The sequence below is a fragment of the Seriola aureovittata genome, chromosome 1 (assembly GCF_021018895.1).
Source record: "Seriola aureovittata isolate HTS-2021-v1 ecotype China chromosome 1, ASM2101889v1, whole genome shotgun sequence".
Taxonomy (NCBI): domain Eukaryota; kingdom Metazoa; phylum Chordata; class Actinopteri; order Carangiformes; family Carangidae; genus Seriola; species Seriola aureovittata.
In genome coordinates, this window is record NC_079364.1 from 26107102 (window position 1) to 26125588 (window position 18487).

General features: G+C 38.7%; 1 protein-coding gene across 1 annotated transcript; it reads left to right on the forward strand.

Annotated features, from left to right (window-relative positions):
* Positions 1-2914: 2914 nt before the first annotated feature.
* On the forward strand, positions 2915-17745 carry pepd (peptidase D). Its single transcript, XM_056381160.1, has 15 exons — positions 2915-3012; positions 5273-5456; positions 5983-6110; positions 6911-6974; positions 9638-9685; positions 10158-10219; positions 10605-10649; positions 11619-11694; positions 12591-12637; positions 13963-14031; positions 14759-14836; positions 15187-15335; positions 15711-15895; positions 16313-16504; positions 17203-17745. Exons 1-15 carry the CDS (start codon positions 2996-2998, stop codon positions 17344-17346), a joined length of 1488 nt encoding a protein of 495 aa, XP_056237135.1. The 5' UTR covers positions 2915-2995; the 3' UTR covers positions 17347-17745.
* The last annotated feature ends 742 nt before the right edge of the window (positions 17746-18487 follow it).

Below are 18487 nucleotides of genomic sequence, written 5' to 3' on the forward strand. Positions count from 1 at the left end.
CAGCTCTCAACACGGGTAACACAGCACATGGTTCATACTTGTAGCTATGGCTCCAAAGTGTTTTCCACAAAAGGTGCAACTGCACTCTTTTCAGTTGTAACATTTAAAGTTATCCTTCCAAGGAGACCAGGGTTATGAATGCAATCCAAATAGCTGAAGAGCAGTAATCTTTTTATTTTGGGTACATTATTTTCAGGTTTGTACACAAAAATGGGGGTGTCCAGTAATAGGTTAATCCAACTCCAGTTGAGACAAGGATCAAAATTTTCTAAATGTTTACTGAAAGTTGTCGAATCACTTGTTCATTATAATTCACACCTTTGTTTTCCATCCATATGCTGATGATCTCATTTTCCAAAATATGGCTAAATACACAGCTTTTGTCTCAGTCTTCACAAGTGGTGACAACTGCTGTTCCTTCTACTGCTACTCCCGTGTTAATCTCCTTCCTGTGTATAAGAGAGAAACATTACCTCTGTATCCACTGGAGTATACAGTAACTTGCCCCATTATTCTATGGATTAAAGGCTGAATGAAAATAACTTTTGGGTCTTTATTTCAATGCGGCGTCTTGACTAAGAACAACTTGAGTGAACACAAATGATCTGGGGAAGCAGTTTCAAAGAAGGGATATTTGCACAACTGAGAGCTGCCCTCAACAACCTCTGTTAAGTGCCTTGCTCAAGGGGAGTAATCACTGAGGGAAGGGAAATGAAGCCATGTTCACTTCCTGAGCTGGTTTCAGTATTTGAAATAGCAACTTTCTAGTCATAAGCCATCGTTATTTAAATCTTTTTCAGTGAAACCAATCTTTTTCGCACCTTTCTCCAGAAATTTCATGCTATCTGTGTCCCCAGACATCCTTCTGTCTCACTGGCATACACATGTGTTTATTTTGGCCCGTTTTTGTCCTGAAAGTCCCAGTGTCTTTGAAGACGCCCCTCCTTCCTTCTCAAATGTCCAATGCCCGCGAGGAGCAAAGTTTTGAGTTCAAAGCCGAGCAGTTCAACTGTATCTGCTCAACTTACAGCTGGCACCAAAGATAAAATTTAGGATGCAGGGGAATTGGCACTCAGTCTACAGTGACAGTGGTGGCTTGACGCCTGGTGTCCCAGAGTCCTCCTTTGTACTACCAGCAGAAACATTCCCTCTCTGCCAGGGGGCCACTGAGGGGAAACAACAAAATTATGAGTGTGTAACATGGGGATATATTTTTTTTTTGTGGCATGTCCAGGAAGAGTGTGAATCAAGCCAATGATTAGTCAATGAACTAATCAGACTTTTCTCTACATTTATCGTATTTGGCAAGAAAAACAAGGATGACTATAATTGGATTATACTTTGCCCTTTTAAAAATGGCAAATGTATGCAAGTAATGTATGTAAGCTCCTACATTTGGTTATCCCCAATAATCATTTTCCATCCACCATCATAAACCTTGAAATGAACCTTTATGGTGGATAATTAAAGACAGCTTCAATCTCTCTGGAGTGGAAGTGTTAATGAAATTATTAAAAACTTTTCAGAGATTGATGTCATAATATCTTTTTACCATATATCCTATTATGAGACATTTACCTTCCACAGCTACTCATGTTTCATGGGGAGTGTGCTGACCCTCTTGACAGTCTGTCATCTTTGCCTGGATGCTGTCTTTCATGACACATTGTTTAGCGTTACCCGCATCATGTATCTGTAGTCACTCATAAAGATTAATTATTTCTCAGACTCCCCCTGTATTGTGTCAAAAGAGAGTTGCATCTCCCCCTACTGTTTTTACCCTAAAATCACCATTGCAGTATGAAGTCAAGAGGCAGTATCCTACCTGACTGTCTGGAATGGAAATGTAGCCTACAGAACTGAGAGTGTTTACTCGAATGTGTCATTGTTGAATTGAAGGCTGCCTTATGTGTTTAGTGGGTTTCCTAACCCCTGGACACTTGATAGATGAAACATTGTTCTTTTTTCAGTTCAGTTCTATCTTGCAAACAATGAAATGTGGTACACTGGTTTATAAAGCCAGTCCCCTTGTTAATAAACTCACTAAGCACCAGGAAAAAAAAAAGTATGAATAAATTATATTGTCTCGTCACGTACACATGTTAAAGCATAAACACATTGTTCCCTGTAGATTATAGAAGAAGTTCTAATTCTCTAATTCTCTTAGTGTGAGCTCATTTATATTCACCACAGTGGATAATTTCATAATTTAACTTCCTAAGCACAAGAAGAACTGAAAGCAGAACCTCAGTGCAACTCTGCAAGGTCAGATGTCTTAACTGTGCTAGTCCTCTTTTTAATGAAATTAATTAAAATGTAACAGAGAGTTGAGAGCTGGATGATTTACACATAGATAGATAGATAGATAGATAGATAGATAGATAGATAGATAGATAGATAGATAGATAGATAGATCATTACTCAATATATCCCAGGCCTTTGGGCACTGGGACTAATGAGGGAAAAACTAATGATGTACTCAAGCAATTAATGTGGCAAAAACTAGAAACTATATGCAGTCTACTACAAAAACATGTTGCATACAGCTTCTGTATTATTCACTGCAATTGTATGCCTATATTTTTGTTGTTTATTTTTTCCCGTAATCATTCAATGAGAGAATTGTGTGTACTTGCTGATCCTGTATTGTATCCATACTGTACCTTGCAATAATGTGACATTTAGTGTTTTCAGAAGAACCCAATGAGCCTGAATTGTTTTGACAATCTTTCCTCTTTGTAGCTTCTCATTATTCTTGTGCAGTGGTATTTGCTGACTGCAGTACTTTGTACACGACTGACAAAGTTGGAAAAAAACAACCCCAGGACATCCTCTCAATCTGTTTTCAATACAACTTCATGGTTGAAGCTAATATCTCGGAAACCCTCGAACGCAGCACGATGCCGCGTCAGCTGATCTTCCGCCATCAGCGCCACAGACCTACAAAACTCACGTGAGTCCTGTCACCACGTGACAGTCTGGACCTGAATTCAACATGGCTGTAGCACCACAGTGAGTTGACTCTTCTGTTTCCCGACTGGAAAAGAACACGTATATTTATTTTAAGTCAGATAATTTATAGAGTCTTATTAGCTTTAGCAGTAGCATATATACGTCACTTCGCTAAGCTCGCGATAATAATAAAGCAGTTGTCAGGCAGATATACCGTTACTACACTGTAATCAATACCAGGATATTTACTTTTTTATTTCAGTTTCTCTTAGAAGTAGTGAACTTCTCTTTCGTAAAGTAAAAACGGGACGTTCAGTGAAAAGTTTGACCTGCTCAGACGTTTAGTTTAGTTTAGTTTAGTTTACCTTCAGTTTTTTTTAATAAAAAAGGTGTAATAAGACCTGAAGCTGCTTTCAGAGGCACATTAATTTCTACCGTAAATAGACACCTCCTTATGTGATATTTAAAGCGACTGTAAGTAGTGAGGATATTAGCTTGACCAGTGGTCCCCAACCTTTTTGTGTTGGGGTCCCTTAAAGGGGGAAATGTCCACTTATTGTGGACAGTTGAACCAAAGGCTGATTTATTTAGTCTCTGAGATTGTTTAATTTGAATTGATGCCTGAAGAAGTGAATGTATCCAATATTTCACAAGGAAAGCAATAATTTAGAGACACAGTATCGTATAACTGAGTTGATTATCACTCTTAGCTCGTTTAATGACACTTCGATCATAGTTTAGTAAAGTAAGTACCCACCTCCACCTCAGGTTGAAATAAATATTAAAGACAGCCTCCATCTATCTGGATTGTAAGTGTTAGTGAAACTATTAAAAACTTTGTTTCAGCATAAAAACAGATCAGTGTCATATCTATTTACCATATACCCTGTCATTGGACATCTGCCTTTCATCACAGTGAAAGCTGATAATTTTTCATGGTGAATGTGCCAACTCTGAATCACTGAGCTAAACTACAAACTTTCATACACAAATAATAACGACTGATATTTTATGTCTCACACTGATAATAATGTCAAGCAGTATCCACTGCTGAAATAATTCAAAGCCAACAGTACAATTATGGGTTTTGTTTTCTCAAGGCAACATGTAATAATTTTGTATTGGTGACAACATGAAGTGTGGTACATCAAACAGTGACTATGCTGCAATCATGAAATAATTATCTAGCGATCTCATTGGAAAAAAGTTTTATCTTCTTGTGCTCACGATACAACCCAGTCTGTGTGATCATTAGATAAAACTGCATAAGAGAAACTGCTTTGATAATCAGAAAAATGTCAGCAGTCAGCAGCCATAAAGAAATGTCTGCCAGAGATCTTCTCACAGATTGCGGTGATTGCAGCACACAACAGGCACACGTTATGATATTATGTAATCCAGTGCAACACCAGAGACCAAAAATTAACTTAATAAATAACTAACCTCACTGACACAGTGGGGATTGGGATTACAGTTCAGTTCATGTTAGTGTCTACCTCCAACGTTTACCACCTCACTGTGGCTGATCTGTCCTCTCACTTACACCTGTAAACTCAGTGAATGATACAGAAATCCTTGAGCCATAAAATACTGTGAGGTTATGGATTAACCTTTGGTACCTTTCAGACTGAATCAGATGTGTTGTGTTTGTTATCTTATCACTAAGGGCACAGCCAGAGACCAAGACCTCTCAGTTACAATACAGTTCGATCTCTCTGTATCTATGTCTTAACTCAGTCTGAAGGCTGTGGTTCACCCACCTCTTCAGGCTCAGATCTTCTGACCAAATCCTGAGGATTCCCACCAGATAGAGAGAATATACTGTAATGGGTATCTTCTCCCTGCTCAGTGGATACATGGTTTTCCTGAATTTGCTCACAGAATTTGCTTTGAAAGCTTTAATTATACATTTTCACTGCAGCCTACATCATTTTTTAAGAAGGGGATTTTTGTCAAAACATCAAATTATCATATAAGTAAAACTGAATTAATAGTATCAGAAAACAGTTGTGTTTGGCCTAATATTGTAGGAAATCTTTATTCTAATTATGAATGGGTTAAGGACATGTGAATCAACAGTGTACCGCCACCACATCTCCAGCTTCAAAGCCTCCCACTATAGCTTCTATATATTTTTTTGTCATTTATCACAATTGGTTTTGTATGTACGTTACTACACGAATGAACTAGGAAGTCAGAAAATAGTTGAATGATAGTGAGACAGTGTGGATCAGATTTATGTTGTGTTAGGCTTGTGCACCAGAGCCAATCTCTCAAACCACTCGGTGCCACCCAAACCTCTGTCTCCCTGTCCTTTCAGACCTGTCTACTGGCTGGGTAATGACACCCTGAGGGTGTCTGCTGCCCTTTTTGCCGAGAACCGCCAGCGCCTGTGCAGAGGGCTGAAAGCCAAAGATGGAGTGGTGCCAAAGTCAGTGGTGGTGCTGCAGGGAGGGGAACAGAAACAGAGGTACTGCACGGACACAGACCTCCTTTTCAGGCAGGTAGGTTGTCTTTACTTGACTCTGGGATTGCTGAAAAAACTATGGCTGAGGTGGGGTAAAGGTTAATTAATCCATCCATCAATGACTCATGTTGGTCTTGCCTCCCAAGCCATCAGTAAGTTAATGTCAGTGGACCCATCCTCTTTCAGTTGATGGTTTCTTCATCCCTAAAAACCTTCAGAGGGTATTCCATCAAGGTGCCACAAAAACCTCACCTCACTTCTCTTAAAGTCAGGTCCAGTTCTTCTTCTCTGATTGTGTTATTTCCTCACTCCAGCCCACTTACAGAGACCTCACTTGTGTCTTTGATCTCAAGTTTTTTCGACACTTCTTCCAAAACTTGTGATTATAATTGGTTTTATACAAAGATCAGTGGACACATTGAAAGTTTTGTTCTGTTTTTCAGCTCCAACTGGTCTGATAAGGGGCAGCATCTAATTTTTCTCATGTAATAATCTGACCAGAATATGCTGACGGAATATAGTTTCCTTCACTAATGTTCTGGCTGATTGTCTCAATTCTGTAGGAGTCTTTCTTCCACTGGGCTTTTGGAGTGACTGAGCCTGACTGTTATGGAGCCATTGATGTGGACTCTGGGAAATCCATCCTTTTTGTTCCCAAACTGCCTGAAAGCTATGCCACTTGGATGGGAGAGTGAGTCACACTAATCCTCAAAGAGCTGTGGACCTGGCCAACAATCATGACCGGCTGGTCCACTTGAAGAACTTGAAGAAAGGGTTGACAAAGTCTTTTGTTTCACAGTCGGATCACGTTTGTATTAAATTAGTTAATTATCAATGCGGCCAAAACCTATTTAAACATTTTCATCATCACCCAAAACACCTCAGTGATAAGTTTGACTACACTGATACAAAAGTCTGCTATGGTATTTCCAGCACACAAGCTACACAGAGTAAATTGCTCATAAAAGTGGTATTTCATATATTTATTTATTTCCTGTTTTGGAAATTATTAATCCTCTTTCGAAATGCAAAATCCATTTAAATTCCACTTAAAATGACATTAAATTGCAGATGAATAAGAATAATTTACACATTTGGCTGCTTTCTTTGCAAACTTGACAACTTGCTGATTGCTACACTCAGCTAATTTGTGAGCACAGATTGTAGATAAAAGGAAATGGTGCATGCAGTGCTCCAGACTCCTTAGAGTTTGTGTGTGTGTAACTTAATCAGTGAGACCACTGGACATGATGATGATGTGGAAACAACCTGCAGATTCTTGACCATATCACATGTTTGCTCTTCCCTGATCTATAAACCGCAAAGCACTTTTAGTCATCTGATGTGTATATATTAAAAAAAAACTTGATCAGCACTTTAATGTACTGAGTTCTCCATTAGTTTAGTTTAGTTTTGTTCTGATCTGTTTCTGTCTTTTACTGTGTTTATTGTGCTTTTCCTTACCACTTGTGTATTTGTGTCTGTTGACAGGATCTTTCCCAGAGAGCACTTCAAAGTGAAGTACGCTGTCGATGAGGTGAAATACACCTGTGATGTAAGTCAGTCTGCTGGTGTTGGTTTTTTATAGCCTGTGTGTGTGTATGTGTGTGGGTGGGTGTGAGTGTGAGCGAGAGAGAGAGAGAGAGAGAGAGAGAGGGAGAGAGGGAGAGAGGGAGAGAGAGAGAGAGAGGAGAGAGGGAGAGAGGGAGAGAGAGAGAGAGAGAGGGAGAGAGAGAGATAGAGAGAGAGAGAGAGTGACCTTTTCCCTGTGCATGTGTGTCAGTAACTGAACCTTGATGTTAAGTCACCCAGCTATGAAGTTACAGGAAAGGACATCAGTGCCTCCATAGACTGTTTTAAAGGTGAAAGTCATCATTCTCTTTTTTGAACCTCCTGGCAAAAAAATAGAAAAAATATCGGAGGCACCAGAGTAACCAGATACACTTTTGTACAGAGCACGGACCAGCGTCGTTTATCTGCTCAACCAAACTAAACAGTTTATTCAAAGGAATTAAAATAGAAATAAATATGCATGGAAATGTTTTAACATACTCTCTGCAGCCTGTGTGTCTGTGTTTTGCATGTGATTAGATTTTTTGGGGGCATGTGCTGGAAGAGGATATAAAAGCTCTGGGGGAAAGTCATGACATCAATGGATGTTGTGTGAGAAAGCGTGGACAGTAGCTGTGATCACACAAAGCTTGTGGAGCATCATACTGATAATTAAATTTGTTGCAACAATTCAGCAGTGTGCACACCTCTGTCAGAGTTCAACCACCAAAACTCTCTGGGGAGTTTCATTTTGAATTTTATTATAAATGTGCTACCTTGCAGCTCCATCCTCTTCTTTTTAACCATCTAGTCTAAAAATACATACCCCTGTTCAGACTGTCTGTAATTGCATATTTTGAGACTTTGGGAAAACAGTCTAGTGTATAGCAAATGTTGACAGCAGATTCCCAGGGGAGCTATATTGGAGGTTTGACAGCTCAAGAGCTATGTTGCAAATGTGCATGTTGACAAATCAAAATAATATATTCAGACAATAATATAACATTTTTTCACTGGCCAACAAATCACTTAGAAGTTTGCATTTGAAAGTATCACATATATATCTATATTTACACTGTAACCCTGTGATGATTCACCCTGCTGATATTTCAGGTATTTTTACACCTGCCTGAGGTGTTAGATTTCCTAATTAGTCACATGTTGAGAGTCTCACCAATCTGCAGTATAATATTAGAAAACATTAAATCGTATAATAACTGTCTCTGCATTGTTTAGCTAATGTGTGTCATCTAGTCAGACACACAAAACCAGCATTGAGCATTCAATATGTCTATATATATATATATATGTATATATATGTATATATATGTATATATATATATATATATATATATACATATATGTGTGTGTGTGTGTGTGATGAATATTTTAGCACTTTTCTATTTTTCATACACGCAGACCTAGAATAACTTATAATAATAATATTAATAATATAATAACTTTATTTATATAGCACTTCTCTGAACAAAAGTACAAAGTGCTTCACAGAAAAATAAAAGCAGATAAAATAGAAGTCAAAAGAGCCAAAACAGCATAAATAAAAACATATCAAACATTATGCAAAAGGATCTGACATTAGGTGAAAAGAGGCAATAGAATATGTAAGAACAATAATTAGGAGATCATAGAGGATGACGTTAGCCCACACACACCACTATCCTGCTTAACATGTAAAGTTCACCTATAAATTGTTGAATGCAGTTTGTGGAGAAAAATAATGGTTAAAGTATCTGGCAGTCGTTTACCGTCATGATGTATTGCTAGCAGAGTTTTTATATCAATATTTTTGTATCTGTGACAATATCTTTGGAAAATTCAAAGTATGTGCAGTGAGTCACACTTGCCTTCAAACTTATCTTCTGCAGCTGCAAGTGAGCTCTTTAATTTAAAAGTGTTCACATTGATTTCTGTTATCGTTGATTTTGTAAGTTTTGTTGTACTTCAGAAAAATCCTCATTACTCTGCAAACTTCAAAGTTCTGGCTTTACTTGGCTGACAAGTGTGTTTTACTCAGCTACTGCAAACATGAGCAAATCTTAAGTGTAAGAGGATTCAAAATAAAATAAATTTAAGACTCAACTCACTCATCTTTTCATATTTTCAATCAAATATGATGAAGTGATTGACGCAAATTTTTTAAAATGTTTTACAGTTATTGTCACAGCTAATCATTGACCTGTTGAATCACTATTTAACTGACCGATATCTTCATGACTGTAATAAATGAGCGGTCATCTTAATATCTAATCATTTCAATCATGAGAATTATTCCAATGTCTAAACATTAGGCTGCAATTTAGATTTTAGATCATGGGATGTTTTTCCTGCTTTGCACAGACAATACAGTGAATGCTTTAGGAAGCCAGTTTTAATAATAAGGACAATACTCCAATATCACCATAGTGTTTGAGTCAAGGATCTATTATGTGACATTTAGGATGTCGGCAGAGGAGTAATAATGTCGCCTGAGTTTTGTCATTCAGTGCGCTGCTGAGTACAGCGTGGCCATGAAGCCACAATGGCTCCCGTCAGAGTGACCTTTATTCTGCAGCCTGAGAGTAGAAGAAGAAAACCGGTGCTTGTTGTTTGTGCTGCTCTGTTGTTGTGTCTCAGTCTTCTAATTACTCCCTGTCTGCTTCCCTGCAGATTGTTGATGTCCTGTCCAACCTGAAACCAGCAGTGCTCCTCACACTGGTATGCATCACTTATTTCACTTATTCCTACCTGATTACAGCTGCTGATATATGAATTAACTTAATAGCAGATGACGGCTCACACGTGTGGTGTGGGAGTATTTTCCAGAACCAGTTTTAGGGACGGTGGTCTGTAAAAGCTCCAGTCAGACCCGTCTCACCCTATGTTAGATGCCAGCTCACTTATCAAATCAAAAATAAAAGCATTGAATCCCTTCAATTTTTTTGTGTGTAAGATGTTAAATAGTGGCAACAAATATCTGACAACCTGAATCTTTAGCTGGAGTAAACCTGATTATTATATCATATACTGCTAAAGATGCAGTGTGAGAATTCATTTAAACCCCTTTTACTAATTCTACAGTTGTCAAAAAATTAATTATTGGTCCATCATCAGCAGGAATATAAACCAGCTTAATTTACTGTATTGACATCTGAATGCACTTGGCGGTGATGTTTGTCTTTCCACGCAGCGAGGACAGAACACAGACAGTGGGAGCATCTGCCGTGAAGCCTCCTTTGAAGGAATTAGTCGGTGCGTTTAATTGGCATCAATTTGCATTAACATAATTATACTTTGTTTGTGGAGGCTATTGAGTTTTTTTCTTTTATAACCAAGGATACAACACACTCGTGTGCATACTGATTGTTACTGATTAACCAGATTCTGAATGTAATTATTTAAGCAAAGAATCTTGCTTTTGCTTGTTAGTTGTCAATTAATGGTAATGTTACTGCTGTCCTTAGCACTGGTCTTTGTTCTTTTTTTCATCTACGTATATCACACAGTTTTATCTGCTCTACACTCTGACCCTGACTGCTTTGAAAAATAAGTCTCATACTTATCTCAAAGGTCATATAACCACTGCATTTATATTTATTATGCTGCTGCTGCTTCTTGTTATTTCTTTTTAAATCAGGTTCCAAGTAAACAACACTCTTCTACACCCAGTCATTGTGGAATGGTAAGTAATTACAATTAGTTTTAAAATATCACTGACAAAGTCAACCCAACATATGAATGAAGACCGTAGTCTCCCTCTCCCATAATTTCCTAACAGTTTTTTCAGTCAGATTCTTTTAATACACAAACTCTGCAATTACAGATGCCCAGTCAGTTAATTGTGTGTGTACAATCAGAAACATGGGCTTGTCTTTGAGGTGTTTTTTTTTTTCTACCCTCTAAGAGTCAGAAGCCAGTGCACACGGATGTAATGGACTTCGTGCTTGCCTGGTTGTCCTTGGCATTAGTGTGCACCCTCCAGATGAATTGACATTTTCTGAAATAAGGAGGAATGTTTTGCAGGCACACCTCCTTGGGAGAAAAATTGATAGATTGATTTAACTTTCATTAGTGTTGCTATTGGTTACCACTGCCTTGTGTTATTTGCTTGGTTCTGTTATCGTACAAAATCCTTAATACTCTCCAGTATGTATTTCAGTCCGAGCCATTTAAGGTGCAGCTACTTCTTCCCTTATCCAAATAAATAAGCAGGCAAATACACCTTCACTTGTAATAAGGTCTTAAAGCTTACATTTAAATCAAAGACTGTGTTACATTTTATGATTTGTTTGAACCACTTTCATCAGTTCTGTGTCAGTAGATTATGAGACCATTTCCATCTAGAATTTCAGCAAATGACAGGTGCCTTTTTACATGCAACATTCCTGGGAATGATGGAGGAAACATTTGTTCTTTACATCAGCTACTCCATTAGCTGCATATATAAGCATATTATATGCATATTTAAGAAATGAATTTCCAAAAGTGTCTCCATTTCAACCATCACAATACAAACACAGCATTGCTTTAGCTTCATGTGTGAGTTGTATGAATTCTGTATGCTGTTAATGGGACCGTCCTCATACTGTGCATCGATAAACTGGCAGTGTAACGATCGACCTCTCTCACTTCTTGTTGTTTGTGTCTGCAGCCGTCTGATTAAGACCGATATGGAGCTGGAGGTTCTGCGCTACACCAACAGGATTTCCAGTGAAGCGCACAAAATGGTGAGATTGTCAGACAGCAGACAGGATATTTTAAATGATCTTACAATTTATTAAAAATAAATAAATAAATAAAAAGGAATAGAAAGAAACGCAAAGTTAGGAGCTTGAAATGAAACACCCAAAGTATCAAAGTGTATCAAGCAGCTTATTGAGGTTAAATCTCATGCAAAGGATTCAAAGATGTCAGGATCCTAAGGCTATAAACTGTTTAAATGCTATTGATTTTAACTTCATGCAGTAGCTTAGAGGCAAGCAATTAACAGAGATAGCCTTTGACCCATAAGCTGTCACACTGACGCGTTATTTTACTTGTGGACAGGATTGAATTTGATTACCACAAATAACCTTCAGGGATCGAGGAGCAGTTAACCTCACGAAAACCAGTCCTCTGAATTCACTGTTTGATCACTTAGTTTTCAGAGGTATGTTTTTACCCATGTGTCCCCAAAGCCACCAATTGGTAAAAACAGAAAATGGTCTCCCAAAACAGCAAGTGCTTGCGGGCACTCTCACTGACTTTTGATCTCTTACTTTGCATAAATGCAGCAGACCATGCTTGAGGCAATAATCCACAATTCATAGTGTTATGTTAAAAGTCGAGACGACATGAGAAGTTAATGCTAAAGCATTAAATAAACAAAGGAGAGAGAAAACGGAAAAGCTCATTAGGTAATGCAGTTGCTCAGTAGAAAAGTGTTCAACTACTTAGATTGCTGTTTTACACACTATGAGTGAACAGCAAATAATTAATTAAACTACATTGCTAAGTGTTATATGTTGCATCAGAAAGGGAAGATGAGGTGTCGATGGACATCAAGATCAATTTCAAAAGAGTCAGTAACAGGTTTGCCCATTAGTTTTTCCTAACCACATGTAATCACTCTTTTTCACCATAGATCATGAAGCATGTGAAACCTGGACAGAAAGAATATGAAATGGAGAGGTAAGTGGCGCATTTGGTCAGCTGATGTTTGGTGACAAGACACAGAGACAGAGTGTCTGTCTGCTCTTTTATATCTATGATTATAGCTGCAGTATATGTGGGTATTGAAGCAGTCCTGATTTTATTTGACGTTACTTTCAGACTTTATGCCCTGCTGGTTCAACAAACATAGAATAACTATTGTTTATAGGTACAGAGGAGTATATATGCTGGGGTTTCCTGCTTGTTGGGAGTGTGCTACATTATGGCACCTGCTTCATTGGGCCTGTAATGACACTGGTAGATCTGGTACTGCCAGTTGTCCATGGGGCTTTACTATATGCCTTAAATGTATTAAAAATAATAACAAGTTCATGAAGTACAGAGTGAAATACGAGGCAAACAGATTATCACAGGCCCAAAAAATTATAATCAAATGGAAGATAAATCTAGATTAAGAAGTTTTGGCCACGTTGGACACTGTCACAGTGAAACAATAGTGACATTTTCTGATTCACCAAAAACGCAAATTTCACACACACCTTTTCTATATTTCTATCAGCACCATTACTTAGTATTTCCATTTCGGAACTGCACTGAACCGATGACAGTCTCATAGAAATGGATTCAGACAGCCAGGGTTTCATACATCAAATAACCTTAGGAACCAATCATGTCAACTTGCGGGGACGGGGACGAAACCTGACGAAGCCTTGTCAGTACAGAGAGCGAGAGTTTGAATTAGCACAACAAATAACACTGTGTCAGCCACTGTGAGTTACAACCTAACAAACAACATAAACAAATAAAAGATGCTAACTGCTATGCTTACCATTCTGATGCATTAGTTAGTCGCTCCACCCCTCTTGATACGCACTGCTCTTTCACTGGTCACCAAAACCTTGTCAGTACAGAGAGCGAGAGTTCGCATTGGCAGCGGCCGCTGACAGTCTGCTGATTTAGTGCAGAATAAACTCCTCACTTCTCAACAACCTCAACCTGAACAGGTTCAATCATGTGACTGAATTTCTCTGATGTTAAAACCATGTTAAACAAAACATTAATCAGAGCAGAATATGTTTTATTTGGAGAGGAACTTTAAGGGAAACACAAAAAGAGTTATTTGGACAGTAATTTTGTATATATTAAAAGAACTAGGAAATATCCCCACACAGCACTGTGATGCTGTCAACATCCATAGAAGTATTTGATCCGCTCGAGCGTGTGATGATTAAAGAATGAGTACTGAATGAATTCTTAAAAAGCACGCAGTCATGAAACAGGCAGCAAGTCCGTTTGCTGATCTCTGCTCTGCAGAAATTGATTATTTTTCCTTTTTTTCCCAGCCTGTTCCAGCACTACTGCTACACTAAAGGAGGGATGCGCCACACCTCGTACACCTGTATCTGTGGAACGTAAGGCTTAATTCTTTACGTGTTTTATTTCTGACTTAGTTTCTTACTGTAATTGCTTTCTAAATGTCTTACTTAATTGATTAATTACACACTGATTATAATAAGAATGTTGTCATCGATTGAAAAAATGTGGCTTCAAGGTTAGAAGTCACCAAATTTTTAGATCAGACACCTTCAAACGCTGTCTTCACTGAAAAGAAAACATTAGAGAGACTTATTAGAAACAATATAATGCAGAACATCCTTAAAGCCTCTGTGGCTCTCCAGCACCCACAGGATTCGAACACAAATCAGAGTTCTGGAAGCAGAGGAAGTGGCACTCTGTAACCCTGCTGTTGTCAGCCAAAATAAACTATGTTCGCTAAAACAGTACATCACCTTCCTGTTGTAGGGTTGTTGCCAGCTAGCAGCATCACTATGGATGAAGAATTTTGAGGCGTTGCTGTTAATCATGCTCTGGCCTTTTGTACTAAAGGCCATGTGTAATGAGCACCTCCAGGAGGATTAGTTGTCAAGGATGCATGTTATTTTCCTGTTCAAATTAAAATGAAGGAGGATGCTGTTCTGAAATACTATTCACACAACTATTCAGTTCAAATTGTTGTAATAGTAGCTTTATACAAGACACATTCAATGCAGTTATCACCTTGTAATGCAGTTGTTCTTCATATGTCGTAATACCTGTCGTGATGTGTTTTTAATTTACGCATTGTGTGTATAACACCAGGGGCCATAATTCATCCGTCCTCCACTACGGCCATGCTGGGGCTCCCAATGACAAGTTGATTGTGGATGGAGACATGTGGTGAGTATCTTCCAATAGTTTTGAACTTTTAGCAGTTTTTAGATGCAAGCACCTCGTGGTACTGTCATGTAACACACTCACAAACTCTACCGGTCCTCCTGAATCACAAGCTGTTGTGTTATTGTCCAATTCTCTACATGCCAAACTCCACAGCCTCTGTGAAATGCTCTCAGGTGAAGTGTCTCCTAAAGGCATTGTTACTGTTCTGCTAAAGTTGTGATCTTCGGTGTTGTCGCTTTCTGCGTACGTTTGTTACACTGTAAACAACTCAAGAAAACTTTGGTCACGAACCCAAAGAAACTTTGGAAATACATTTGATTGAATCCGTGCTGATGTTTTGTCCCCTGCAGTCTGTTTGACATGGGTGGAGAGTACTACTGCTATTCATCAGACATCACCTGCTCCTTCCCAGCCAATGGCAAGTTCACCCCTGACCAGAGGGCCATCTACGAGGCCGTCCTCAAGTCCTCCCGAGCTGTCATGGCTGCCATCAAACCAGGTTAATATCTTGGTGTCAGTTTAACTAATTGAGGACACACTGACATACAAAAAAGTAACGTGAAGTAAAGTACTCATATGAACTACCAGCACAGGATTAACTGCTAATTGTTTTGTTGCATTTTATGGTTGGTTTTTTTTTTTTTTTTTTTTTTTTGATGTTGTAAAGTACGAGTCACAGTAAAGACAACAGTAATGACATTTGACTTGAGAGGCAATGAACAGGTTAAATTCCAAGGTTTTCAGTTAAACATGTTTTTTCCTTTTTTTTTTTTTTTTACTATTGCTGGGGTCTTGGAAATAATACTTCTTTCTTTTCCAGACCTATATATTTGAGGAACATTTGGGCTCATTAACAAAGCTGTTTGTGTTGAAGGTGTGAAGTGGACTGACATGCACCGCCTGGCTGACCGGGTTCACCTGGACGAGCTGGTGAAGATCGGCATCCTGAATGGCAGGGTGGAGGACATGATGAAGGCCCATATGGGCTCCGTCTTCATGCCCCACGGCCTGGGACACCTGCTGGGCATCGACGTGCACGATGTGGGAGGCTACCCTGAGGTGAGAGCAGAGGAATTCAACTCTGGGGTTGCTCGCATCACAACCACCCAGTAGACAGAAGAAGAAGAACGAACACTTCCAGTTCCTCCAGTATTGATGTGTCATCAATAATAGAGAGGCTCTCGGTTCAGAAGTGAGAGTGGAACAAAAAGAGGCCAAGCTGCAGGAACAAGTTCAGGATGAGGGCAGGAGAGAGAGGATGGTCACATGTTGTCAGATGGTGTCAGGTTTTGTGCAGTTATGCAGTTCAGACAACTACAATACAGATTCTGTGGAGAACATTTGGCACAAATGTTCAGTGGAGAACATTTGCTGCTTGGACCCCTAATAATAAAAATACGAGCTTGAAATATTTTACTGGTGAAATACTTTTTCTAATTGTGTAGCTTGGGTTTAACAAACTGTATTACTCCTCAGGGGGTGGAGCGCATCAATGAGCCTGGACTGAGGAGTCTTCGGATGGGCCGCCTGGTGCAGGAGAAGATGGTCCTCACCGTGGAGCCTGGCATATACTTCATCAACCATCTGCTGGACCAGGCCCTGGCCGACTCCACCCAGAGCTGCTTCATCAACAACCAAGTGCTGGCTCGCTTCCGTGGCTTCGGAGGGGTAAGTCTGTCGCTGCCGACTTACTTGGCTGTGTCACCAGATTGATGGTCAAGTTTTCCTAAGGACTGATTCAGTTCAGGGTCACGATGACCTCACGTTTTTGTGAATGTGATACATCATGAACGCCTAAAGGGAATTTCATTACATCTGGCACAGACATTCACTTTGACTCAAAGATGAACTGATTAGAATTTGATGGTCAAAGGTCAAAGGTCAAGGTCACTGAGACCTCACAAAACTCAAATTCATACGTTAATTATGACACAATTTAACTCAAATGTCTAATAGGATAAAATTATGACATTTTATATCCAGTTGATCAAAGGTCAACTTCACGTGACATCAAAATGTTCTGCAATAACTGTAACTGTAACTTTGGAAGGGTAGATTGTTACCATATTTCCCGTAACTTAGCTGGTTGGCAGAGGCAACCACCATGAGGTGGTTATTGTAGTTTTACCCATCTATAACTGTCTACACTCCGCTGCTTTAGACATGGATTTGTAGGTGTAAAAGTTGCACCCTGCAGGATCTGGGGAAAGTCTTGGAATCATCATGGACATTTTAAGCTGTATTTTGAACATGGTGAAATTTGAGAATTCAAATCCTAAAGAGAAGTGGACAGATTTTTCAGTGACTGATCCCTCATCTCCCACTCTAATATGTTTAACTGACTACTGTTTCACTAATGTGTGCAGGTTCGCATTGAGGATGACATAGCGGTGACAGCGAATGGTATAGAGCTGCTGACCTGCGTCCCTCGCACCGTGGAGGAGATTGAGGCTTTCATGGCTGACTCTGGAAAAACCTTCAGCCCCGTCGTCAGCAGTGAAAAATTCTGAAAGACATCTCGTAAAGTCTGATCTGTAAGCTGGAATATCATCAATCACCACATATAAACAACAAAGAATATTCAGTAAAACTCAAATTATTACTCTCACTCTTATCTCACTTACATAACAGAGACACAATCAAACGAATTAACAAATGGCTAAGCAAAACAAGCAAAAACATGTCATACAGTGTCTTCATGAAGGTTTTATAATGGTTTGAAAATTGTGTGTTAGCAACAGTCACTTTAAGGGGATGACCTCAACCTTGGTATAGTAACAGTTCATTTCTGTGACTCCTTGGAAAAGACATTTACTTTTTAAAAATAATTCTTATTCTTATATGTTGCTTTTTGTAAACATTGATTCATAAAAACCCTGTGAAATTGAATTAAACATTTTAATTTGCAACGGTGTTTTGTTTTATTTATTTATTTATTTTTGTATGAAAAAAAATTATAAAAATCATATAAATCAGTACATTCAAAGTTTCTGTGAACCAGACAACTAGAGCAGACCTCTTGTCCTGTGATGGAAGAACATTTCCCAATAGTCTCTCTGTAGCACCGCTACCCCATATAAAGGTCAGATGATGGTATGTGGACACTGGAAACCTTTAAAATGATTTTGTCAAAAGTCTGCAGGTTGGAGTATGTGCTGAAAAAAAAGACATTTATTACAAAATCATTGATGAACAGGAAAAATGAACACCAGGAAATTCAACCAAAAATAACCTAAGCCATAAAAACCAAAAACACTACAGCCTCACAGAAAGCTGCCACCTACGATCTTCCTTATTCACCACTGAATGTTTCTGTAGCACCACATTGCTTCATTTATATTATGATGTGACACATTTACCTTTATCAACAAAATTCAGCTGCTGCGATTCCAATATTGCACTTGGCCATATATTATTTCAATGACTGTAATTTTACAGCCCGGGTTTCTCTTTGTTTCAACTGAAAGCATGTGATTACATTTGTTTTTAATTTTAGTTAGTGCCACTGACAGTGTGACCGGCCTCGCCCTTTCATTTGAAGAAAGTTTAAAGTGATTAGACTGAAAATGCTAATCCAATGCAGGACAATGTGTAGATGAGTGAGAGGTCTGTAATTCTATCTGACGAATGTATAAAGTGTTTCCATGAGTT